Here is a 27856-nt window from a genome sequence, read left to right on the forward strand (position 1 = left end):
GGGCACTGATGACGTTAGTGGGGATGTCGTAGTATCCAGTCCATACTATGCATGATGGAGTTGATGGTTTATTGTCTTGTGGATGATTACGATGAGGTTATAAATTGCACATTCTTATAAGGTGAATTTGGGCATGTTCCTGGATTCATCTATGTATATATATGTATATATATATACATGTTTTAGGTTTCCCTCAGGAGATAGTCAGTGATCGCAACCCTAAGTTCACTCTAGATTTTTGGTGAGCAATATTCGCTAAAACTAGAAACTAGGTTAAGTATGTCTTCCTCTGATCATCCGGAGAGTGATGGTCAAACTAAATGAACTAATCGCACTTTGGAAGATATGCTGTAGGCCTTTGTTTGAAAATGGCAATCAGAGTGGGAAAGGCACCTTGCACAACTTGAATTTGCATACAACAGTAAGAAGCATTCGGCAACAAGCTTCAGTCCTTTAGGGTGGACACACACACACATATGACTTTGAATCCTTTTAGAGTGAAGGTGGAGATGTATTAAGATAGACCTTCAATAGGCACCGTGATTTGGGCTCAGTGGCACCACATGATGCAAAAGATCATAGTGGCCATACTTGGCGTAATACAACAGATCACAGTCAAGCCTACAAATGGAGGTTGACCACACATGACTTTAACTTATATCAGTCTACTCAAAGATCAACCCCCATGGATCTAAACAAGGATAGGATGGGATAGTGGAGCCTTTTATAACATAAAGGCAGTACATGCATATATAATAGACACGGAAAAAACACACAAGAGATACAATCAAATTTCGGGGGACTACCCGGGCAAAGAACCCATTATTGACTCAACATACATGGAATTATTTGTCTAAAAAACCCAATCAATATCTATCTCAGAAAGAGAGAGATTAGCCATTGCAGTGTAGGCATTTTTTGGTACCGTCGCAGAAGTTTCTAGTTGCTCTGGTGCATCTTCAGGATCGTCTTCTTCTTCTACAACTAGGTTGGCATGATTCTGCTCCTGTTCTCTTCGGTGTGTCCTAGCTTCTTGCTGAATGTGCACTTGATTGCTTTTCCCTTTGGTTTACCTTTCATTTTGGAAAAGTAACCCCTCTCTATGTCATGACTAATAGAAGCGTGCTGGCCAAGTCGACGATCCTCATCAATGCGGATAGCCACCATGTCATCATATGGCATCTCTCAGGACACCCGAAATGAAGTTATCACCGCTTTGTACTTTTCCATCTCTTCCAAGCTGGAAAAGAGTACTGCTTGCTTGTCATCCTCATCAATGTTGGCCCCTAAAGCAGCTAGTTGTTGGAGGAGGGAACTTATGGTGCTGAGGTGCTCTTGCAATGTGTGATGTTCTTTCATTTTTAAACCATACTTTTGCTTTAGAAACACCTTTGAATTGTTAATCTTGTTCCCAAACAGATTGTCCCATACCTATTTGGCAGTCTTGGCAAAGTCGACATGATGAATGAGGTTGTCTCGGCAAGCCTTAGACCGATGTGTACTCGTGCTCAGTCATTCTTCTCTATCCAGGCTCTCACTGCAGGTGCTGTAGCTGCACCTGCAGGCTGCTCTTCTGTGTTGTTGACAACACTCCAGACTGCATCTCTCACGATCAGGAGTTTGACTTTTGTTTGCCATGCTGGGAAATTATTGTCAGAGAACTTCTCGAATGTGGTTGCTGATCTGGGAAGGTCCATAGCTATGGATGGTGAGACTCAGGGAGAAAAACCGCAAAGATGAGTGGTTTAGCTAAGGAACTATGGAGCTTCTGGGAGGGAGCCGGAAGACGAGGCAGTAGGGAACGTGGGTACTGTAGAAGCAGCATCAGCATTAGCATTAGTAGCATCGGCAGAGCAGAGAGGGCTTAATGAAGCGGGCGCTGGAGAAGTAGCCGCTTTGAAAAAATGAGCACGGGCAAAGGTGTATGGGTAGCTCTGGCAGCAGTGGCCGTCAGACAGCACGATGCAGAGGCGTCATCAGAGAATGCAACGGCAGTGGAGGTGGTAGCCATGCTGGTAGCTCAGTCTGGCTCTCAGCGCACAGGCAGTAGTCAGCAGTGCGACACACAGCGGGTGGCATTGTGATGGCGGGGCGTTGGCCAGTGCTGGTGATGCTGTGTGCACAACAGGCAGCACTGTTATGGTGGCAGTGCTGGAGTGGCTCTGGGCGGCATACAACAGCAGCAACAGGCGACGCACCTGTAGGCGTCGGCACATTGCAGCAAGGTTGAAATCGAAGGCGGCAAGTGCTGGCGTTGACAACAGGCATATGTCAGTGCATACTACATGGCATCAAGCTCTGATACCAATGGTTGCCCAGGGCAATGAGGGATGCAGGTGGAGGACAGCCATAGCAAAATATGAGAGAGAGAGAGAGATAGAGAGCAGTATCAGCTACTGTTAATACACAATGATTGCACATACAAAGAAGCTTTGATTATGATTGATTTGACAATGTTTTTATAGGAAAATGCCTTATCTTTCTCAACACAAACTATGGGGCAATGACACATGGCTAACTAATGACATCATTGCTTACACACAAACACTTAGGTGGCTACAAGAGGTGTTTCACATGTACTAATTCACTCACTCACATTAGTGAGTGGCCACACACAGGAGATGGACACGCACACCTACGACTCCGAATCCCAACGGGGGGCAGGCTGGAGGTTGGACACGGGTTCCTAGTGGGGAGATATCCCTAACGTGGGAAGAGGCTTATAAGTGGAGGCATAGTTATAAGTAATTATAGGGTTAAAAGCTTATAAAAGCAATGGGGCTAATTATAAAGCCTAGTGGCCTATATAGGTGAAAACTAGGCTCATAAGTTATTAGGATCATCTGGCCTGACATCGTTGAGCATGACCCATTGGGGATGTTCACCACGACGACACTTGTAGGGTGTGGCATGGTGGTATGGGACGCCAAGTCTTACTGCAGGGGAGCTTCTCCAAGGATTAACTATGGCCTCTAGCTCGAGGATGAGTCCGGAGGACTCTATGGCCAGGAGGTGAGCCTTAAGTCTCATTCCTACGTGGTTTGTAGTCAGATTGTTCCAAGGCCAGGTCTAGGGAGACCTTACACTGTTCCAATTGGAAAAACGGCATGATGTATTATCCTCCCGTCCCATCAGATGGGCCACATTCTTCCGTGCATGCCTGTCCACATTCTGGGTTCTCAGAAGAAGAACACCTTGGCTACTGTCTCAATATGTAAATTTTGAATCTGCAAAAATAAAGCTTCCAAGGTGAAACACAATTCTCTTGGCTACTTTGTTTCAATATCTGAATTCTGGACCTGCAAAATAAATTTTCCGTTAGAGTTTCATGATCACCTGCACACGCACTAGAAAAGAAGAAGAAAGAAACACACGCATGCATAGAGGCACATCTAAAACAGAGGAAATCTCGAGAAAAAGCATCATAGGGTACGTTGTATCCAAGAGCAATACCAAGGCTGCTACAAGCAGAACAAAAATTCTTATAGATTGAGATCAATTGGCCATTGATTCTTTTTCTCCTTGTGATAGAGACAGAGATGTTATCCTACTGTAGCAAGACTTTATATTTAGAGGCTCTTAGGGGCAAACAAGTACTCTGTAGTGTGCCAAGTCTGTGATGATGGAGGGCTCCTAGAGGATCTCGAGCTGGATTGGAATGGCATGTGATTTTTTGTTCTGGGAAAAAAAGCACATATGAGATTTCACAATTGAGAGCTTTTGGGCCGGATTCTGCTGTGTAGCACTTGAATGGGTTATCTAGACACCCTAGTGGGAGTGTGCACAGCTTCCACACGGGAAAAAGTCCTATGCTTCTTGGGCACCTGAAGGGAAGTCGTTGGGCGCATCTTTTCCATTCAATGCAAAAAAAACTCTTTTTGAAACCTTGGTCGATCATCCGTGATGGACATATTGTTGTCATGGACACTAGTGCCCATTTACTTTCTTCATGGGTGCCGGGACGTCAACACACAAACTGAATTGGCAAGCCACATCCCGTACCGTTGAGAAAGCCACTCCATTTGGCACATTAGCAGTAGCAGGTTTGCGATTCAATTTTGACCTGCAGGTGGGGAAGGTGGCCGCCTGCTGGTGTCTTCCTGCCTGTGCTGGTCTTTGGCTGATAATTATACTGATTACTTAGTCAAACCTTCCTTTCATACAGTCAAACCTTCCTTTCATACATGTGTGTGTGCTATGAAGAACTTTGAATCATATTTGTGCTGTGTCGTGGCAGGCATGGAGATTTGTCATGTGCTTTGTATCACATGGGGAATAATGTCCTATGCGAAGACATATCTTGGGGCCGTGAAGCAGTGCTTATTCCTTGCACAAATGATGTAGATTCTGAACCCGCACCTGCTGTCAAGTACATTACTGAGAACAGGTTTGTGTTTTGGAAGTGTAAGTCATATTGTGTGAATCATTTGGTTACACCATCGTCTTTATTGAGAGTTTTTCACATGCGTAGGTATCTAGGGAGGGCAAATTATATGCTGAAATCCTTGCTTCTAGATGGGACAAATGTTGCAGACACATGCAGAGGATGTGATATCAACACCATAGATAACCCACATAAAGAAGCTTCAGTCCATGCTGCTTTGAAGGATTTTCAACATGAGAGTGATAGTCGATTTGATTGGCAAGGGCAACCAATGTTTGGTCGTCTTCCTTATGATCGGTTTGGTCGACTTCAGGTAACCTGTCTTATTTGTATGTATGCATGCAGCATGTACGAACATATGTAGAAAAGGACCTTGTCAAAATTGTCATTTCAATAATTTCATGCTAGCACAAATGAATGTCATGCGAATGCTTGTTGGTGGATGGACAGCTTGGACCTGATACCAAGGACGTTGTAGAGTGCAATAGCCGATGCCCTTGTGGCATGGATTGTCTGAATAGAGAACTTCAGAAAGGAATCAGAACTCCATTAGAGGTTTTCAAGACAAAAGATCGAGGTTGGGGTGTACGAACTATGGAACAGATCCCCAGGTATCAAATTTTGTCGCAGGAGAGCATGTTGTTAATGTACGTTACCTTGTGTTGAACATCATGTGGATCAAGTGCAGTGTTGGCATAATCAGTTAATAGTTGTTGGAAGGTGGTTCAAAACATATTTCATTCACAAATTGATACATTTTGATAAAAATGTTAGGGGAATTGTCAAGTCAATGTGTGTGATCCCTCTTTAACCCCAACATTACCGGTAGATCCTTCTTTGGATTCAGAAGCCTTGAAGATCATCCATATCCCAATGGAGGAGTTAATGCCTCTATTCCAGAATCCACACTGCATATATCTAGTAGCCCCCGCATACCCATCATGGATGTTGTGATTTCCTATGATACGTTGCCACTCTTGGTGACTAGAGTGTCTCAGCCCTGAGCCTTGGCCATGTTCTAATGCAGGAAATGGAAGGAGGGCATCTTGGTTTCTGCTTCTGTAAATCCACTCCCAATGCTTGCGCTGCATAATTCTTGGAAAAAGGCCACACGCAATGAGTTTTGTAAAATTTCTATCTTTCTGCATCTCCAACCCTTGTGCCTTGGGAGTGTATGGCAATCCCCCAAGGATAAGAGGTCTAGAATCACTAGTGCCTTCAAGACCGGACTGAAGGCCATTTTAAATTAGTCTTCAGAGCTGCCCTATACATGACCAGAAAAAAGCAATACCCAAAGTTGTAGCAAGGAGCACCTGATTCACCGTGTGATGCCAAATCAAGTATCATCAAGCTCCAATATAGAATTTCTTCCGAATGCTCTCCAATCGAGGTGTGAACTGTTACATAGAAGCGATGTCTACACCCACCTGACAACCCAAATATCCGGTAGTAGTTCCCTTGGGAATCCCAAGTAATTCTGTTAGTCAGCATTTTTTGGGGGGATTTATGGCCATTTTTACCAACGAAAATCAATAAAATTTGAAAAACCTTTGCCAGAGGCTTCGAATGTACTAACTATGGGTAGCATAGAGAGCACCATCTGTAGGTAAGCTTTCATGAAACATCTGGGGGCTCGACTGAAGGCTACATGACCAAATTCTAGGTGATACACTGAGGCCTTTTGTCTTGATATTAAAATTGGTATCTGCTGCATACTCTCTATGCCTCTTTACATCCTCAAATGCAAGGTTAAATGCTTTCTAATGGTAGAAGCTTTGAGCTAGATTTGACATCCTGGCACCCGGGTTTAATTGTAGAAGGGATTACCTTGAAAGGGCCTCAGGAAACTATCCATCCCCGTGCACATGGATCCAATTATAGATCTTAAATGGGGCAGCTGCCAAACAGTTTCCAAGGTGAAAAATGTATGCGCCCTGAATACTCAAGAAAGCAGTTTGCATGGCTTGTGAGATGCTGTGAATGCACTTTTTGGCAAGGTAGGCCAACCCACAAAATTTGGGTCCTCCTGAACTCCTCCCAAACAAACCAAACGATTAATTTCTAGTTGTTGTATGGTATTAGTAAGTCTAGTACACTGCCAGATAGGCTATAGGTAGGTTTCTACCATTAGCCAAACAATGGGATGCACCAGTGTAGGTAGAGTTTACTCTTGGATAGCCTATCCTAACATTGTGGGGCTCGAATGGGGCCCAAGATGAGCCTGGATGGCGGTGAGGTGTAGTTTCTAGTAGTTCTCCATGGGCCAAGTCTACACCATGGATGATAGCACTGACTGAGTCCACGGACTTGTCATGGTTGCCCCGCATCTCTAGGCCTATATAAATGCTCTATGAGGCCCGTCTCTACATATCTCATCAATCATCACTGTTTACCCTCTTACGTTAACAGCCACACTCTTAGTAGTTCAAATAGCTATCTAAGCTCTCCATGGTAGTGCAAGGGTGTGGAATGCAACCAATTTTTTTGTCTGTGTTCTCAGAAAGACAACTCCTTTGCAATAGTCAAATCTATGAATATGGGATTCAAAAAAACATTGCTCTCACACGGAATTGCTGACCTTACGTCAGACAACTGGAGTTCTGGCAATATGCAGAACCTGTTGAATTCAGACTACTTGTTATCTCACATAGTTATAGCATGTGCAGATTGTCGAGAAGTTGTAGCCAGAGTCATCCAGGCCAGCCACTTTCCTCTTGCCAGTAGGATCCAGAGTTTGTTCAACCAACCTTGCATTCTGAGGACCTTCAATGGGTGGGGGTCCTTAAGGAGAGGCAAGCAGGGTTGACATCCATCACACATGCATGCACACACCCACCCACTCATCCATGCACGCACATGCCTCCACCTTTGTTGTTGCTATCCCTTTATTCAGAAATTCTATTTGAATAATTAAAATGGGTAAATCAAAGACCAAAGCTAGTGTGCACCACAACCCAATTTTGGTCATTACTGCTTGTTAAAGTCAGCTTAGCCAAAAAGATGGCGGAGTGAATCAAATGATGTGTTACAATGTCTTAGTGTGGTATATTGTTCTTTATAATTTTTAATTTAGCTCACTAGAACAGTTCATCTGTCTTCTAGTTCTGACATGGGTAACTCCTGGTGTACATTATAAGCTTAGAGGCATAGGATTATGAGCGAAGCTTCTTGGCCAATTGCAGGGGAAAGTTTGTTGTGGAGTATGTTGGAGAGGTTATAACACACGGTGAAGCCTATGAGCGTGGACTGAAGTATGATTCGTCAAATTTCAGGTTGAATCTCTAGGACTCCAGGATTGCTGGTCGTTTTCCTAATCATTGACGGATTATGAAAACGTATTTAGTTGTCATTGTTGAGGGCTTGTCAATTGCCATCATAACTTGACATTGTCTGTTAAAAAAAACATGAATCATTTTGAGCAGTTGCCTCTTCAGCGTGGATCATCCTGACGTGCCTGCGGAGAATCTGCTTGTAATCGACGGCTTCCACATGTCAAATGTTTCACGCTTCATCAACCACAGGTTCAGATTTTCTGAGATGCACTATGCAATCCCAGGGGTGTCGCTTGAATGTACAGGAGATAGTTCAGGTTTTTCTGATACATGATTTTGGATTTTTTGTGCAGTTGTGACGGAAATTTGCGCGTGTACAGGGTTTACACAGATACAACTGATCTGAGGTTCTGTCGCATTGGGTTGTATGCTTTGCGTGATATAGAAATTGGGGAAGAGCTGTCGTATGATTACAACTACTCTGTCTGCAACAAGGACACAAAAATGGATGACTTCTCGACTGACCCAACTTCCATAAAATGTCTGTGTGGAGCTCGACACTGTAGACAATGGCTTTGGAAAGGAACTTGGTGATGATAGAAGAAATTACTTAGCTTGTGAAGGGTGGCTGATATCCTCTGCCTTGTAAGCATGTAAGGGTTTCCTGTGTGTTAAAGCTAAGTTCTTTTGAGTTTTATAGGGTTTTATTTATTTATTTGAGATTTTGTTTTTTTCTGAAAAAGTTTTATTTCCCCATACATAACACTATTTTTTTCCCTAGTTTTAAAAAAAACAAAAATAAGTGGATTGCTAAAAAATTAAGGTGAGTTTTTGTTTAAGATCTCATTCCTTCATAGGAAACTTTACTCCATATGCACATAGTATCCTATGATTTAAAGGCATAAATTGAGACAAGAGGTTAGGCTTAACTATGAGGAGAAGATAGATAAGAAAACCTTGGCCTCCACTTTTAAAGTGTGATCATCCTTACAACTCGTATGGAACTTATTCCTCACTATCTTCAATATACCCTACCTTCCCCATTCTCCCTTGGAATCTTCCCTGATTGGCTGTAAGGGTGGCATTCCTTCTACCATAGCTTGGGCTTGTGCCACAACCTCAATTCATATCGTGCTTTTCCTATTGCATTTTATTGTGGAAGGTTGTAAAGTATTCACTTATTATAGTGCAAATGAAGTATGTGAGATGAAGTTTGTCATGTAATCTATCCAAAAACGTAGTACTTATATGAGTGTTTTTCAATGACATGAACGTATGAAAAATACACTCGAGATTTATCTAGCATGTATTTTGCTATTGAGATTGTGTAAGGGGGGACTTCACAGACATGATGGGGAGCATGCATGAGAATGGGACATTGTAGATGCACGTGGTTGCTCATGGATGGGAGAGTGCTAGCTTGTGGGATGTCCCTAAGGCTTGTTGGAGGCTGGGTGTGATGGAAGGTCAAAAAATTTTGGTCAAGAGGACAAGGTAGTGTTCCACTATGTTTTGTGTGTGCATAATCAGTACATCCACCGTTGGATTTAGGCCAACTTTCAAGGGGCAAGGAGTAATTGAATTTATAGAGGTCAGTGGTGCAAATATGGATCACACAGTATGAAAGCTAGTGGATCAGTGGTGGATTAAGTGCATTATAAGGCATCTCCATTCAAAAAAAGATTTCAGTTTGGCGTCTCAATTATGGCACTTGAATGCTTTTAGAGTTCCTTCATTGCTCTGCCAACTTCATTAAACTAGCTCAATGCCCTCTTTTAATGCTAGACAGGATTATAAAACCTATCACAAACCAAGATAGGCATGTGATGGCAACGGCACCCGGCACCACGGGTTCCATGCCATGCATTTCATAAAAAATGCAGCCAACCACAAGTTGGTGAAGACTCGATTAGTTGGGGGTATTTTCAGCCAGTTGCTAGATCATATAAAGTTATCCAGTTGTCATTGCTTTAAACCTATGTTTCCTTGAGCCAGGATTAGGGAAGACTAAATCAAACCTTGATGTGTCGTAGTTGTTGCTTAAGGGCAATTGCGTGGATAGAAGAGTAAAAGCATGGGAGTGTCTCAAATGCAGCTCTCATTGGATGAGTAGGAGAAATTTCTCATTTCTCTTTGGACGTAGCTCCAGAGAAGGAGCGGAAGCATGATCAAGAACCTCAAGGTTCACTACCACAGGAAGCGGTCAAACGATGTCAAACGCCACAATGTTTCAAACATTTGGTGTCGATCATGAGTTGGGTTTATCTCAAGTTGACCATGATCAAAAAAATAGAAATAACAACTACAACTATAGCAATCGGAACATGTCTCTTTTGCTATACCACTAGAGATAAATGTTCCACAATGCATGCAACAGCAAGCGTACACATCTCAAGTAGGAGTTTCATTCTCCCCACATGAGATCATTTTAAAAGCACCTTTACTATGGAACCAAGTTTCTTCAGTTCTTCTCCATTTGGACAAGGAACATAGAACATGGACAAGAGAAAAGAGCGAATGTATGGAACTATCTCATCACAAAGGAATCTACTAGAGCATTCACGTAATATATCCTCAATCACAAACAATCAGCCTGTAGACTCAAAGCTAGGTCGACGGAGGACAAGTGCCATTGGAAATCGCGCACAAGTCAACCCCTAGGGAAACAAATCACGTACTCTGAAATAAGAGGATTTCATACAACCACCTTAAGTTCCACCGCACATGAATGCACAAAAGACATGCTAAGGATGGTGTTCGAAATGGGAAGGGGGTTACAACCAACATAACACCTAGAGGTTCAAAGTTGGGCAAAACCAAGCCAATCCATCATATCTTAAGGATGATGATCGAATTTGATAAAACTCGAGATTAAATTTAATACTGAGAAAAGTTTGATCAAATTTGTGGGGCCATGGGATGGATTGATGATCCCACCAAGATCTGCTTGTTGGAACCTTGTCTTGAAGGCAAAGCAAGACAGTGGTTCAAGACTCTAAACCCACCATAGGCTAGCATAAGGTCCTGAGACACTTTTATAGTAGGATTCTCGTCCAGTGGAGCTAGATGGAGCCCAATTGCATAGATTTATAACCTCAAGCAAGAAGAGGGAGAAACCACCACCTCAGATAATCTTTAACACTACATCTCAGTCTCAGTAACTCTTCGATGAGATCACCAAGAAGGAATGGGTATCCAAGCATATGATGCCCATGCAAAGACTTGGAAGCCACTAATTAGTCCAAAGACCAACCATGAGTGGACGAGAGCTCTATGCCATCTTATTTTCATAAGTGGGATGCCGTTATTGGAAATTATGTGCCCAAGGATAACAATGTTTAACCTAAAGTTGACATTTAAGTGGGTTTTAGGAGATGCGATAGAGTGTGCACCTCTGCCAAAGATGAGCAAGATGCTCTTCTACTTGGAGTGCATGCATAGGTCGTCAATAACTATCTCTAGGATCTTTGGAAGGAGATCATTGAAGGCTGTACACACACCAAGTGTTAAAAGATGACAGTGGAAGTGGCATTGGTAAAGCCAAATGGCATGATGCGATATGCGTATTGAAGCCATGGTGCAATAATGAGCGAGAGACCTTGACAGTAGGATATTCTCAAGAGTGACAATCAACCCAACCGACCAATACAAGGCAACGTTTGCTATAAAATGGGAAACTCTCTTCAAGATATCCACATGAATCATATTGTTGTTACTCATGTAGGTCTTGTTGATCAAATGACTCGTAACTCTCTTATTCTTGGTTTTCTATCTTTGCAAGCAGGGTCATCGAGTACTATTGTACTACTGCAATTCTTGGAGGAACTAGTGGTTGGGGTGGTAGTATTGAAGATGGATATGAAAGTTGGGAATGTATACATACCTCGTGGTAAGGGGTTTTGATATGTAGGCACTGGAGCTTGTGCCTGTTCAAGTGATCGATGAGGCTGGCAAGGCCAATAGTTGCCTCAACACAAGGAGCATCTCTCGTGGTGCCGGAGTCTACCCTGATGGATTTCCTTGGTACCAAACAATAAGATGTGTCATGGTTCCCATGGTGCTAGCAATTTGCACAAAATTGTTGATGTCTAGGCCTCAACATCATTGGACACTCCGTACTTGTATAATTTTCGCGATAAATTGCACACCACACCATATCTCTTCGTGGTAATAGATGTGGGTGTCCTACTTGAGGTGTTGGATGGGGTTGGCCTTGAGGTTGCTCTTGGGGTTGTCCCTGCCACTATTGACCCAGATGGTTAAGCACATTCTCTGCCAACTCGTCCATGCTCGTGTCTTTAACGGACTCTAGTTGGTGTTGGTGGGACACCCTTGGCTGACAACGAGGCTTTGAATTATGTGTCCCCTATGTCTAGGTTCAAGTAGACAACTTCTACATCCTTGTCTTTTAGATTATCCACTAGCTTTATTGCCTCGCGAGATAGCACTCATCAAAGATATAGCACCTAGACCTATAGAGATGGACATGCATCCTCTTGCTCTTAAGATTGATCATAAATCAATTGATGGATCGATGGATCATCTTGTCTTCCACGATGTTGCATCTTATGTAAAGATACTTGGTTCTACCAATGTAATCCTACATGGTGTTGTGGATGACAAGGCTTAGGATGTCGATAGGTTCATAGTGGCCTCGTTCACCAAAGGTACAATGCCCATTTTGAAGGGGAGTTGGAGTGTTGTGGTCCTTAGCCAGCTGGACGATGCAATCCATGGTGAACCAATAAGAACCTTCGCTTAAAAATAAGTGATAGGCATGGATTGAGAGTTACTAATGGGATAACGGTCACTTACATAATGTTGAGGGGCCAATGGCCTAACGAGGTCCACACCTCCCAAGACAAAACATTGTAGCTAGCCCTAATATGTGCATCAAGGCTAGCCATGCCACTAGATGGTCTTCTTAGGGCTCAAGATGAGCTGGTTCCATTGGTTTTTCCATTTTGGGTCGCATCCATTGGTGTTTATATTTTAGTTGCATCATGGAGGTCGATTGCATGTATAGAGATCTAGATGCTTGGGGGTCTATGGCCTCTTTGGGTCTTCTTTTGTCGAGTGTGTAGCTCTTGAGATTGCTACTATTAAAGTATCCTTCCATCAAAATCTTATCTTGGCTTTTTATTGTGATTGCGCCTTGAGGAGAAATCTCTATCATTGCATAGGGACCTTGGGCTCTATACTTAGGTTTTTGCTTGGTGTTCTTGATATTATATGTTAGCACCCTCTCTTCTCCTTGAGTTGGTCGTCAAACCACCGCATGTACCGTTGCTCAACCCCATGAATTTGTAAGTAGATCACAATCTTTTCTCACTAAGTTTCTCTAAGGCAACTAATTTCTCTATGAGAGGATTTTCCTTAAGGTTACATGCCTAGTCACAATTCAGTGGATTAGAACCAAGTGTTCCATCGGCATGACTGTGTCAAGCCATGGATGCAAGGTGGAAAGGTGTGTTATTGACAACCACCGTGTATGTCATGCGGTAGGCCCATAGAGTAGAGTGCAACTTGTGCTCTTAATTACTCCTTATGCTTCTACTGGCTTAGTGAGAATAGTGTACAAAGTCTTGTTTGTACTTTCAGCCTGGCCATTCGCTTGTGGGTAGTAAGGTATCAACTTTCTGTGCACCACAAGGAACTCTTTGAGCAATCAAAACGGGCAATCACATTCTTGTAGAGGAACTTGACGATAGCTCTCGCGTCAGCTTTTCGTGTAGCTTTGGCCTCGGCCCACTTTGTGAAATAATATGTTGGGGGGGGCGATGATGAAACACACATGGGTTCCTTTAGGAGCTGGACTAATGGGACCTACAAAGTCTAAGTCCCATTTTTCAAATGGTTGTTTTAAAACTATTGGGGTCAGGGGCATTTGGTCCTTCTCGTGGAGGATGGCGAACCTTTAGTATTCATCACAGCATTTAACAAACTCATCTGCATCTCCAAAGAGTTTCGGCCACCAAAGTTCGGCCTGGAGAATCTTACGAGCAGTCATGTCCCTAGCGAAGTGTCCACCTATGCCAGAATGGGATTACTCCAATAACGGCAATAAATTCATCTTCATGAATGCACTTCCTCATGAACCTTACCCTTCTGGTAAATTTCCACTATCTATTGATAAGGGCTTGCCTTCTTGATGAGACGTCTGGCTCTATTCTTTTTGATGGGGTGGTCAACGGGAAATCCATTGGCCAAGAAGGTGGCAATGTCTTCACTTCGTTCTAGTACATGATCAATATGAAATAGTGGAGTATCGAGAAGTTCATCTTCCACTCCCAAATAGGGTTCTCCATTTGGAATTCTAGAAAGGTGGTCAACATGAATATGCATAGATTCCTTTCACACAGTGATGGTGAAATTGAACTCCAAGTGATGCATTTCGTGGTGTAAGCCTTATTTACCAAATATAACAATGCTTGATGGTCAATAAAGAAAACAAATTTGGTAGCTAGTAGGCAATGCATGTACTTATTTATGGCAAATGCCATAGCTAACTCCTCTCTCAATGGTTCTGTAGTTGTGTTTAGCATCATTAAGTTGACAACTAGCAAAGGTCACATGGAAGTCCATGTTGTGCTCCCTTGGCTATGCTCACATGCATGTAATAGCAAATGTTGAAGTCAATATGCACATGGAAAATAAGATCCCAGTTGGGGGAAGATCGGGATGAGTATGCTTGTTGATGTCTTCTTCAATTTTTTTGTATGCTCATTAACACTCATATGTTTTTGAAGACAATCAGTAGCTTATACAAAGGTCCAATATATATAGAATATAAGAATATAAATCCCTCGAACGTCAAATCCAAATAGGCACGATCTTGCCTTCAACACCACCCTGAAAGTTAAAGCAAGAATGGAGAGCATTGGGAGCAACCCAACATGTGTGTTAGGTTCGCCAATGAAGCTTGGTCTTGCCACCAAGCCCGCAGTTGGAATGCATCCTAGACAATTATAAATTTTGATAAGTCACTGAGGGTGCCAAGTGTTCCCACTATGCCCCATAGTTACACCCCATTCCCAGAGGGATTCCCACGATCCCATGACAACCCCATGTGCCTCGCCATAACATCAAGTCGTCAGACAAGTGCACCAGCAAAGCCAATCACGGTGGCACCCAAGCTTTTGACGTGGATGGACAAACAATTCCCCCCCTTGTCCCCTGAGTATGCGAAGATAAGCCTCAAACCCGAAGCCCATGTGTAGATATTAACGTAGCCTCCCTCCCTCCTATTAGAATATAGGCATTGTAACCATTAGTCTTGGGCACAATATTGGATGGTTGAAATTAAGGTCGTGTGTAAAGGCACCCCAAAGGGGTGGCCTCCTCCTATTTAAAGGATGGGAACTCTTCACAATGTGTGTGAGAGTAGAGCCCAATTGCATTTGTAAGCAATTTAATAAGCAAGAGATTTCTTGTATGACTTTGTGTCTTCTCTCTCCTCCACTTGTGTCACCTAGCATGAGCAACACAAATTCACAACATGGTATCTAGATCTTAGGTTTACTCTTGTGGTGTAGAATAGGTCAACTTCAAGCCAATCTATGGGAGATTTGGGCCAGATTTGGGCATTTAATGCCATTTTTGCCTTTTTCACTAGCTTCCAAACTGGCCAGCCCATACCACAGCTCATTGGAGGGCTCATAGCACGCATTGTAGGCGTTTTTGGCTTGAGGTTTGCTCTAGGGTTTTGTAGATTAGGTCATTGCTAAGCTTCATGGCCCATCAATGCCTCTGATTAGCCCCTAGAGTGGCCAATTTCTTCCACGCCCCCAAATCAGTCCGTTTTTCTGCTGCTTTGTGGTCGTACGGTCCATACGCATTGCTTGTGCACAATTGGGACAAACCCTCTTACGTGTAGGGGTGCCATGATGTGCTAAAGCTACCTCTAAGAGGGTTTGGCATTTGGTGGACCACAAAAGGAGAGCCAAGCAAAAGAGCAGGCTGCTGTCCAGAGAGGTGCCATAGCCAAAGCTTCACCAAGCTTATAAGTGAGATTAAAAATTAATTATTTCTCATTTTTTTTCAAGTGGAGTTGATTTTTTGGTTAAATAATGGTAATTAGAAGCTTTTCCCAGCATTTGGCTGATTCCTAAAGCCAAAATCTAAACCAAGTTTCCCTCTCCATCTTCTCCATAAAAGCCTCACCAAAAGCTTGTTTAAAGCGGGATTAAGGTGTTTTTAAACACTAACAAGTGTTGCTAAACACTAATGGTGGCCCAACTGAAGAGAAGTGGAGTCCCTTGGCTCTAAGGGGAGGTGGCTTCATAAAAAATCTCTAAAGACAGCATCTTCAACAATTTACTCAAGCAATAAAGCTCCCGGTGGTGACTATTAGCTTGGAGAGTGTTTTTAAACACTAACGGTGGGCATAACCATCAAAGTGGGAAGTTTTTGCAACTAAGGAGGAGTTCTACATCAGTTTCTTCATCAGCAAATCTTCTATTATGAAGGTTTTTGGTAAGCACATCAATTTTGGGTGCTTCTATTCAACTTCCGCTTATTTCTTGAGCTTGTTCCATGCAAGTATGGTGCAGTGGCATCCCATAAGCCATGTGCAACCCATGAATGGTTCAATGCATTCTTATTCCGCTGTGAACTCATTGTGTTTAGCATGTAAGCTGAACCTAAGAAGAGGTCTGATCCTATTTGGAGGGACTGAGTTTTCATTGCCCCCCTCCCCCAATCTAAAGCCTTAGCTTAGCGTTTTCTTGTTGTGCGCTTTGTTATACCCCCCCACTTGTTGATGCCATCTCATAAGCAAAGGGATTGTAATAGCTTGGTGCATTTATATAAAAAGACATGTTGTTGCCCAATCCTAAAGGCATAATGCAAATTAATGTTTCATTGTTCATTTCTCTCTTGTTCATTCTAGCCATCTATATGTCTAGCCCTTTTTTAGTGATCTTGTTGGAGGGATTGAGTTTTCATTTCCCCCCTCCCCTCATCTCAAGCCTTAGCATAGCATTTTTCTTGTTGTGTGCTTTGTTACCCCCCCACTTGTTCTCTCGTGTGTGTCAAGCCTTTTTCCTATTTTAGCTTGTTTTTCTAGGATAGGTTTTAATAATGTATGGGTCTCCATGTATTTCTTGTTTTGTAGATTTTAATGTTGTTTCTCTAGGTTTTCTTCACACCAATGATGAGGGGCTTCTATAGGTGGAAGGTCTTAGTGGCTACTTGCACACCTTATCTTAACCTCATTATTACCATTCCTTCAATTATCACCTCCTTAGTGCCACCAAATCTCATGCCTCCTTATTGCCTACTATCATTGCTCATCTCTATCTTGCATCCTATGCTTCAATTATCGTGCCTCCTTTTATTGCCTCTAGTCTCCTTACTATATCCCTTCTCTCATTGACCCCATACCTCATCCTCTATATTTACCCCACCCCGCCACAGTGCTCGTCTGCCATCTCTATCCTCCTTTCACTATTCCATTGCCTGCAAGAAAGAAAATGACCCACTCAAGACATGGAGTAGATAACATGGGTGTAGGTCACCATCCTAACATCTCATAAGGGAGAAGTTCACCATGGAAGCTTGGGCATAAGAGCTCCAAGAAAAGTAATAGTCAAAATGATCAAAAGTTGTACAATGCCCATGAGCGCTAAGTATCATATAGCCCAAGGCCCCCAAAGGCACACATGTAAATGACTCTAAGCCCAAGTGCCTATGCCCCATCCCCCACGTGCATGTGACACCAAATCTACTTCATTATTACAAACCATCCCCTCCTACAATGATTTTGTCCTCAAAATTGAAAGGTGGTCATGCAAAGCACAAACATATACAAAAGGCTATATACAAAAGCCAAAAATGCACTCATGGGCCTAGATGTATCCGCGATCAAAAACATGTCCACAACGTCTGCCCGGATCGAATGGAAAGGATGGGAGGGTGTCATTGATGGTAAGGCTAATGATAATGATGCCTGGATTGAATGGAAATCCAAGCCATGCGTGACCCATAACCGTATCAATCTTGCCTCCTCCTGGATCAAATGGATAGTGTAATGCACCACATCCATCGATGAGATGCATCCAATGTCCCCCTAGGTCAAAAGGATAATGCACCCATGTATAGGACCCTGTGGGTACATGATAGCCCGTATAAAACTACCCACTTGGATCATAGGTGAATACATCATGTCCAAGAGTGAATGCCTGATAAACTATGTATGTGTCAATGCATAGGCATCCATGAGCATCAAAAGAGAATGCCTCATACTCTATAACATTCTCCATCAAATGTGAATCCATGTCCTCACTGCATCCATCACCATGCATAGGTCCATAGGCATGATCCACATCACAAGTGACTACCTGAGCATAATCCATATGTACTGAGGCATAATCCTCATCACTGTTTGTTGCGTAACTCTCATAGAGGTCACAATCATAGACTCTCCACTCATCTCTCAAGAAAGGGCCATAGACTGGGCTCCCATAGAACCTCCATGAAGTACCCAATAGTTTCTCACTACTAGATGCATGAATAGCCTCATCATCGATGTCATCCATAGCATCAATGTCATCCACATGCTCACTAGAATCATAGGAATCATCCTCATCATACATAGCACGTGTATGCTACTACCATCATCCACATCACCATAGATGCTCTCCTCATCACTAGTAATGATGGTAGATGAATCATCAACACCTGCATAAGCATCATCATCAAGATGTCTAATGTCACCAATGATCAACAATGCATGTCTTCACAATGTGTGTAATCCTCATCCTCATGTGCAAGGTCTATGTCAAATGCATCCTCATAGGCATGTACATCATCACATGAGTCATCATCACTTGCGTCAACCACAATTGCATACACATCCAAAATATCCTCTATGATCACGTCTTCATGATCTCGTAGCATCATATCATAAGCTGAAAATGTATTAATCAAAGAACTTATGGAAGTAATCCACGTATTTCCATTTTCAACTTGTGTATTCCCATTGGCCACAAACACATTAGTGATGTCTTGTCGAGAGAAAATCGGCATTGAGATCTCCTCATTTACTTGCTGTCCAAAAATTTACAGCAAGCGTCTCATCCACTTCAACACCCACAATGTGTGCATAAAGACCCACATAGTCATACTCTATGCAATGGCCAAATGTGATTTGAATGGAAGTCCTTGTTTGTCCTTAGTAAATCCAACCTCTTTCAAAATAGCGTATATAATAGCTCTTCCATCCCCTCTCAAAGTAAGGTGAACCAAGAAATGGTACCAATAATTCACATACATTGATTGACCTTTTCTTGCCTTCACTAGTAGTGGCTCTACCATAGAACTTAACACATTGCTTTCCTCCATCCATGGCTTATGAAGAAGAAGGCATTTGACCATTGTTATTCTCAAACTCATCACCAAGATCTTCCTCAACATGAGGTCTTGAAGCACCACCTCGATGAGTATTTCCCTTGAATGGAATATAAACATCACTCCTTAGGAATCTTGAGCCTTCATTTGGAGATGCATGACCTTTGCCTTTGACTTCATTGGGTGTGCATGGAAACATTGGGTTGTGCATAGCACCATGAGTAGAATGAAAACTTGGGTGATAATTATCTGTCTTTAACATAAGCTTGTCGAACTTTGTGAGATGGTCTTCATGCCATCATACAAACTCCTAACCTCTTGCACAATTGTTTGTCATTCTTTCCATCATGCTTTTCATAATCATCACAAATTGTGACATATCATTTGTCATAAATAGGCATTGCTTGTGCATTTGCTCCCCCCAATGGATTTGATGTAATTGCCACATTTGTAAAATTTGGCCTACTTTGCACATGATTTGTCCTAAGTGCTGTATTTTCAATATTGTCACCTTGTAAAATTCCAGATGATATTCCTAAAACACTAGCCAATTAACGAGGTTGTAGCTGCACAGTTACCAGTGGATCATAAGCCATGGATGGTTAGAAGTATATAATACACCAACATTTAAATCTTTGTGAGTCTACATTATATCATCCTTTTGGCATTCTTAAACTATATCAAAATATCCACAAACATCTAGAAGCCATGTTGACCATCATACTTTATAATTTTGATAAAATACATATTGAGTATCCTAACAGATCTCCAGAGGATATCATTGAGCTACAAGAATTTATGAAGCTCCACAAACCCAGCCACCCACCCCCTAGTTCCAGAGAGGGTCAAGAAGAAGAAGCATCAAGTTCATCACTTAATCCCACTTACCCTCTATATTCAAATGTTGCAAGTAAATTACTTAATCCATACCCAAGTGCTCCACCTACTGATGAGAAATCTCAGGCGCGTTGACTGTATATTTTCTAGACTTCTTGCTCAACCTTTAGATTTTCCCACTAACACTCTTGCCCCGGCACTCGACCCGTCTCCACCATGGCCAACGCAAGAGGTTAGTCACACTCTACCACAAGATACTCTTGAGCCATTTACTGATAATTCTATTCTTGAGTCTTTGTCTGCCTCTGCAGAGAGTATGAGGGTTTAATCAGAGCAGGGAATCCTCTACTCAAGCCAAAGTTAATGTTCAAAGTGTTAGTGCAAATAACACCTTTTGAACCTACTTGGTAGATCATGCCAGAAGCCTATTCAGATGTTACTCCAAACGAAGCAGCCATATGTACCATACCCTCTCTGAGCACTAAAGCTAGAATTAGAAGAGTTATTGCCCTTGGCTGGCAAGGGCATGTTATGGTCAAATGTGGCACGAGATACAAAGCTAGCAAACCCACACTTGGCAGATCTACTTGAAATCAGAATTGTTATATTCATGATCAGTTACTGCTTCCACAGCTAGAGAAAGGCTAATCCAGTCCATACACGAGGGGGATATATAGCCATTGTCACAGATGATGCCAACCCCAAACTGGAAGATTTCGGTGTACAGCCGACATGGAGGAAAGAGTACCTTACCATTTATGAATATAGTCATCAATATATGTGTGTCCCACCAACACAGAGAGTGGACCCTTTGTATATGCCACTAAAAAGAAGGTGGACACCATTGGAGTTCCAATAAGAGGCAAAGCAAAGAGATTCACATGTCTGCTAACTACAACTTTCCTGTATTCTTGCCAGCAACATTTACAAATATAGGAGAGCAAAGGAAGTAATTGCTAACTTGCATACATACATGGCATCGCATTCCGGATCCGGCAATTGATGCCAGTGTCCGATTCTTGAAATTGATTGTGGTCCTCATAGATCAACCTAAAGAAAGATATGATGCTGATCAACTACAATTCGACATGAATCAAGGATCTAGTGATAGAGGCATGATGTTATATTATCATCGCCTAAGGTGTCTACCCGTATACATGCATGTCACATTTGAAGATATGGTTGACACTGGGTTCTGGAGATCACACGCTACCTTTAGAAGAACCCTCAAAAAGCTTCAATAACGTCGGAACTTCTATCATCACGAGTTCGGCGACTAGGTCTTTAGACCTTGAGGACAGGTTCAGGACAGAACCTACATCAGGTAGGGGGGATGTTAATCCCATTTTGTATTAACAAATATGCTCCTCCATTTGAGGACATTAATAAGTGTCATGCAAAGGTACTATAAAAGTTGTATATTATGAGATATTGGCCACCCAAGGCCTTAGTTAAGTATGTTTTGGGTGCCCAAGTGTGAATAAGGGCCAATTGTATTGAAGGCATTTTCTCATAATGAATGGACACAATCCCCCTTTGTGTTATGAGAGTTTTTGCTTTTGTCTTGAGAGAGAGATAGAGAGAGTACTCTAGAACATGTGCCTTCTCTATACTTGTATGCTTACATGCTTGTGTGGAGGAGTGAGAGAGAGTGGTGTGAGCGACTGTACGGTGACAACATGGAGGATTGGAGCTTCTCAAGTGAGCTTAGAGATCTCAAGGGACACGAGCTTGAAGCATTGGGAAGTGCCTTATCAGTTTTGTTCTATTGCTCTTTCCAAAGGTAAATGCATTGAGTTCCTTCTCTTGGAGGTGTGGTAGCCCATAAGAGGGAGGTAGACTTAAGTACCTTTAAAGATTTGTTTTTTTTTTTTGAGAGAGTTTTTTTTGGGAAGATATGTCTGTACGCTTACTCGAGTACAAACGTGCGTTTGTGTAGTTATGTCCATATGCTTAGGTAAGTATGGGCATATGCTTATGAGTGTATGTTTTTTTTAAAAGGTTTTTTTTATAGCAAGGTACATTTGTATGCTTACTTAAGTAGGACCATAAGCTTAGGTAAGTACATCCGTACTCTTATGAGTGAACATCTGTGGCTTGGTTAGTGAAAGTCCGTGGCTTTGGTTAAGGAACGACCATGGCTTTGGGCTTTTTCTTTCGATACTTTTTTGGAAAAAAAGTTATTTTCTACGAAAGTATGTCCGTACGCTTACTTAGGTACAACCGTATGCTTGTGTAGGTACATTCATATGCTTATGCAGGTACGAGCATACGCTTATGAGTGTACGCTTTTTTCGAGTTTTTTTTTTGAGAAATGGTTTTTTTCAAGCAAGTACGTCTGTACACTTACTTAATTATGGCCATATGCTTGTGTAGGTACGTTTGTACGCTTATGTAGGTACGATATAAGCGCACGTCTTTTTTTAAAAAAAGTATTTTTTGGAGTGTACTTCCGGTACACTTACGTAGGTATGTTCATATGCCACGTCTGTATGCCACGCGATTTTGAATTCATGATGGTGGAGATTTGATTTTTGAGTGGCAGACAACTAAGATTCCCTCTTAATGGCAAGTAGGTGGAAAGAGGCTAAATTTAGAGATCAACTAAGATTCCCTCTTAATGGCAAGTAGGTGGAAAGAGGCTAAATTTAGAGATCAACTTCAAATTAGTAGTTTTTAACTAATCTAGAGACACTCTAACTTAACTAAAAATTAATTCTCCCTAATCTCACTGTTGATCACCCTTTAACCCTCTAACTTAACTGAAAATTAATTCTCCCTAATCTCACTATTGATCACCCTTTAACCCTCTTTCTTTGCTCTCTAATTACTCCTTAATGGTGAGAAGTTTTGAGATGGAGATTTGATAGGTGGATTAGCAATGTCAAGGCCAATCTATGGGAGATTTGGGCCAGATTTGGGCATTTAATGCCATTTTTGCCTTTTTCACTAGCTTCCAAACTGGCCAGCCCATACCACAGCTCATTGGAGGGCTCATAGCACGCATTGTAGGCGTTTTTGGCTTGAGGTTTGCTCTAGGGTTTTGTAGATTAGGTCATTGCTAAGCTTCATGGCCCATCAATGCCTCTGATTAGCCCCTAGAGTGGCCAATTTCTTCCACGCCCCCAAATCAGCCCGTTTTTCTGCTGCTTTGTGGTCGTACGGTCCATACGCATTGCTTGTGCACAATTGGGACAAACCCTCTTACGTGTAGGGGTGCCATGATGTGCTAAAGCTACCTCTAAGAGGGTTTGGCATTTGGTGGACCACAAAAGGAGAGCCAAGCAAAAGAGCAGGCTGCTGTCCAGAGGTGCCATAGCCAAAGCTTCACCAAGCTTATAAGTGAGATTAAAAATTAATTATTTCTCATTTTTTTTCAAGTGGAGTTGATTTTTTGGTTAAATAATGGTAATTATAAGCTTTTCCCAGCATTTGGCTGATTCCTAAAGCCAAAATCTAAACCAAGTTTCCCTCTCCATCTTCTCCACTAACAAGTGTTGCTAAACACTAATGGTGGCCCAACTGAAGAGAAGTGAAGTCCCTTGGCTCTAAGGGGAGGTGGCTTCATCAAAAATCTCTAAAGACAGCATCTTCAACAACAATTTACTCAAGCAATAAAGCTCTCGGTGGTGACTATTAGCTTGGAGAGTGTTTTTAAACACTAACGGTGGGCATAACCATCAAAGTGGGAAGTTTTTGCAACTAAGGAGGAGTTCTACATCAGCTTCTTCATCAGCAAATCTTCTATTATGAAGGTTTTTGGTAAGCACATCAATTTTGGGTGCTTCTATTCAACTTCCGCTTATTTCTTGAGCTTGTTCCATGCAAGTATGGTGCAATGGCATCCCATAAGCCATGTGCAACCCATGAATGGTTCAACGCATTCTTATTCCGCTGTGAACTCATTGTGTTTAGCATGTAAGCTGAACCTAAGAAGAGGTCTGATCCTATTTGGAGGGACTGAGTTTTCATTGCCCCCCTCCCCCAATCTAAAGCCTTAGCTTAGCGTTTTCTTGTTGTGCGCTTTGTTATACCCCCCCACTTGTTGATGCCATCTCATAAGCAAAGGGATTGTAATAGCTTGGTGCATTTTATATAAAAAGACATGTTGTTGCCCAATCCTAAAGACATAATGCAAATTAATGTTTCATTGTTCATTTCTCTCTTGTTCATTCTAGCCATCTATATGTCTAGCCCTTTTTTAGTGATCTTGTTGGAGGGATTGAGTTTTCATTTCCCCCCTCCCCTCATCTCAAGCCTTAGCATAGCATTTTTCTTGTTGTGTGCTTTGTTACCCCCCCACTTGTTCTCTCGTGTGTGTCAAGCCTTTTTCCTATTTTAGCTTGTTTTTCTAGGATAGGTTTTAATAATGTATGGGTCTCCATGTATTTCTTGTTTTGTAGATTTTAATGTTGTTTCTCTAGGTTTTCTTCACACCAATGATGAGGGGCTTCTATAGGTGGAAGGTCTTAGTGGCTACTTGCACACCTTATCTTAACCTCATTATTACCATTCCTTCAATTATCACCTCCTTAGTGCCACCAAATCTCATGCCTCCTTATTGCCTACTATCATTGCTCATCTCTATCTTGCATCCTATGCTTCAATTATCGTGCCTCCTTTTATTGCCTCTAGTCTCCTTACTATATCCCTTCTCTCATTGACCCCATACCTCATCCTCTATATTTACCCCACCCCGCCACAGTGCTCGTCTGCCATCTCTATCCTCCTTTCACTATTCCATTGCCTGCAAGAAAGAAAATGACCCACTCAAGACATGGAGTAGATAACATGGGTGTAGGTCACCATCCTAACATCTCATAAGGGAGAAGTTCACCATGGAAGCTTGGGCATAAGAGCTCCAAGAAAAGTAATAGTCAAAATGATCAAAAGTTGTACAATGCCCATGAGCGCTAAGTATCATATAGCCCAAGGCCCCCAAAGGCACACATGTAAATGACTCTAAGCCCAAGTGCCTATGCCCCATCCCCCACGTGCATGTGACACCAAATCTACTTCATTATTACAAACCATCCCCTCCTACAATGATTTTGTCCTCAAAATTGAAAGGTGGTCATGCAAAGCACAAACATATACAAAAGGCTATATACAAAAGCCAAAAATGCACTCATGGGCCTAGATGTATCCGCGATCAAAAACATGTCCACAACGTCTGCCCGGATCGAATGGAAAGGATGGGAGGGTGTCATTGATGGTAAGGCTAATGATAATGATGCCTGGATTGAATGGAAATCCAAGCCATGCGTGACCCATAACCGTATCAATCTTGCCTCCTCCTGGATCAAATGGATAGTGTAATGCACCACATCCATCGATGAGATGCATCCAATGTCCCCCTAGGTCAAAAGGATAATGCACCCATGTATAGGACCCTGTGGGTACATGATAGCCCGTATAAAACTACCCACTTGGATCATAGGTGAATACATCATGTCCAAGAGTGAATGCCTGATAAACTATGTATGTGTCAATGCATAGGCATCCATGAGCATCAAAAGAGAATGCCTCATACTCTATAACATTCTCCATCAAATGTGAATCCATGTCCTCACTGCATCCATCACCATGCATAGGTCCATAGGCATGATCCACATCACAAGTGACTACCTGAGCATAATCCATATGTACTGAGGCATAATCCTCATCACTGTTTGTTGCGTAACTCTCGTAGAGGTCACAATCATAGACTCTCCACTCATCTCTCAAGAAAGGGCCATAGACTGGGCTCCCATAGAACCTCCATGAAGTACCCAATAGTTTCTCACTACTAGATGCATGAATAGCCTCATCATCGATGTCATCCATAGCATCAATGTCATCCACATGCTCACTAGAATCATAGGAATCATCCTCATCATACATAGCACGTGTATGCTACTACCATCATCCACATCACCATAGATGCTCTCCTCATCACTAGTAATGATGGTAGATGAATCATCAACACCTGCATAAGCATCATCATCAAGATGTCTAATGTCACCAATGATCAACAATGCATGTCTTCACAATGTGTGTAATCCTCATCCTCATGTGCAAGGTCTATGTCAAATGCATCCTCATAGGCGTGTACATCATCACATGAGTCATCATCACTTGCGTCAACCACAATTGCATACACATCCAAAATATCCTCTATGATCACGTCTTCATGATCTCGTAGCATCATATCATAAGCTGAAAATGTATTAATCAAAGAACTTATGGAAGTAATCCACGCATTTCCATTTTCAACTTGTGTATTCCCATTGGCCACTAACACATTAGTGATGTCTTGTCGAGAGAAAATCGGCATTGAGATCTCCTCATTTACTTGCTGTCCAAAAATTTACAGCAAGCGTCTCATCCACTTCAACACCCACAATGTGTGCATAAAGACCCACATAGTCATACTCTATGCAATGGCCAAATGTGATTTGAATGGAAGTCCTTGTTTGTCCTTAGTAAATCCAACCTCTTTCAAAATAGCGTATATAATAGCTCTTCCATCCCCTCTCAAAGTAAGGTGAACCAAGAAATGGTACCAATAATTCACATACATTGATTGACCTTTTCTTGCCTTCACTAGTAGTGGCTCTACCATAGAACTTAACACATTGCTTTCCTCCATCCATGGCTTATGAAGAAGAAGGCATTTGACCATTGTTATTCTCAAACTCATCACCAAGATCTTCCTCAACATGAGGTCTTGAAGCACCACCTCGATGAGTATTTCCCTTGAATGGAATATAAACATCACTCCTTAGGAATCTTGAGCCTTCATTTGGAGATGCATGACCTTTGCCTTTGACTTCATTGGGTGTGCATGGAAACATTGGGTTGTGCATAGCACCATGAGTAGAATGAAAACTTGGGTGATAATTATCTGTCTTTAACATAAGCTTGTCGAACTTTGTGAGATGGTCTTCATGCCATCATACAAACTCCTAAGCTCTTGCACAATTGTTTGTCATTCTTTCCATCATGCTTTTCATAATCATCACAAATTGCGACATATCATTTGTCATAAATAGGCATTGCTTGTGCATTTGCTCCCCCCAATGGATTTGATGTAATTGCCACATTTGTAAAATTTGGCCTACTTTGCACATGATTTGTCCTAAGTGCTGCATTTTCAATATTGTCACCTTGTAAAATTCCAGATGATATTCCTAAAACACCAGCCAATTAACGAGGTTGTAGCTGCACAGTTACCAGTGGATCATAAGCCATGGGTGGTTAGAAGTATATAATACACCAACATTTAAATCTTTGTGAGTCTACATTATATCATCCTTTTGGCATTCTTAAACTATATCAAAATATCCACAAACATCTAGAAGCCATGTTGACCATCATACTTTACAATTTTGATAAAATACATATTGAGTATCCTAACAGATCTCCAGAGGATATCATTGAGCTACAAGAATTTATGAAGCTCCACAAACCCAGCCACCCACCCCCTAGTTCCAGAGAGGGTCAAGAAGAAGAAGCATCAAGTTCATCACTTAATCCCACTTACCCTGTATATTCAAATGTTGCAAGTAAATTACTTAATCCATACCCAAGTGCTCCACCTACTGATGAGAAATCTCAGGCGCGCTGACTGTATATTTTCTAGACTTCTTGCTCAACCTTTAGATTTTCCCACTAACACTCTTGCCCCCAAAGAGTTGCCGGCACTCGACCCGTCTCCACCATGGCCAACGCAAGAGGTTAGTCACACTCTACCACAAGATACTCTTGAGCCATTTACTGATAATTCTATTCTTGAGTCTTTGTCTGCCTCTGCAGAGAGTATGAGGGTTTAATCAGAGCAGGGAATCCTCTACTCAAGCCAAAGTTAATGTTCAAAGTGTTAGTGCAAATAACACCTTTTGAACCTACTTGGTAGATCATGCCAGAAGCCTATTCAGATGTTACTCCAAACGAAGCAGCCATATGTACCATACCCTCTCTGAGCACTAAAGCTAGAATTAGAAGAGTTATTGCCCTTGGCTGGCAAGGGCAT

General features: G+C 42.1%; 1 protein-coding gene across 4 annotated transcripts in view; it reads left to right on the top strand.

Moving 5' to 3' along the window:
* LOC147603767 (uncharacterized) overlaps positions 1-8398 on the top strand; it is a 92844-nt gene extending 84446 nt beyond the window's left edge. For all 4 annotated transcript variants that reach the window (XM_086796096.1, XM_086796095.1, XM_086796098.1 and 1 more), the window contains 6 exons: positions 4238-4387; positions 4472-4697; positions 4835-4995; positions 7567-7656; positions 7807-7905; positions 8010-8398. In XM_086796096.1, the coding sequence (XP_086652222.1) occupies positions 4238-4387; positions 4472-4697; positions 4835-4995; positions 7567-7656; positions 7807-7905; positions 8010-8250 (967 nt within the window). In that variant the 3' untranslated portion in view covers positions 8251-8398. The remainder of the gene's footprint in view (positions 1-4237; positions 4388-4471; positions 4698-4834; positions 4996-7566; positions 7657-7806; positions 7906-8009) is intronic.
* The last annotated feature ends 19458 nt before the right edge of the window (positions 8399-27856 follow it).

This window comes from Cibotium barometz, chromosome 63, assembly GCF_041138505.1.
Source record: "Cibotium barometz isolate CiBa-2024 chromosome 63, ASM4113850v1, whole genome shotgun sequence".
In the NCBI taxonomy this organism is placed as follows: domain Eukaryota; kingdom Viridiplantae; phylum Streptophyta; class Polypodiopsida; order Cyatheales; family Cibotiaceae; genus Cibotium; species Cibotium barometz.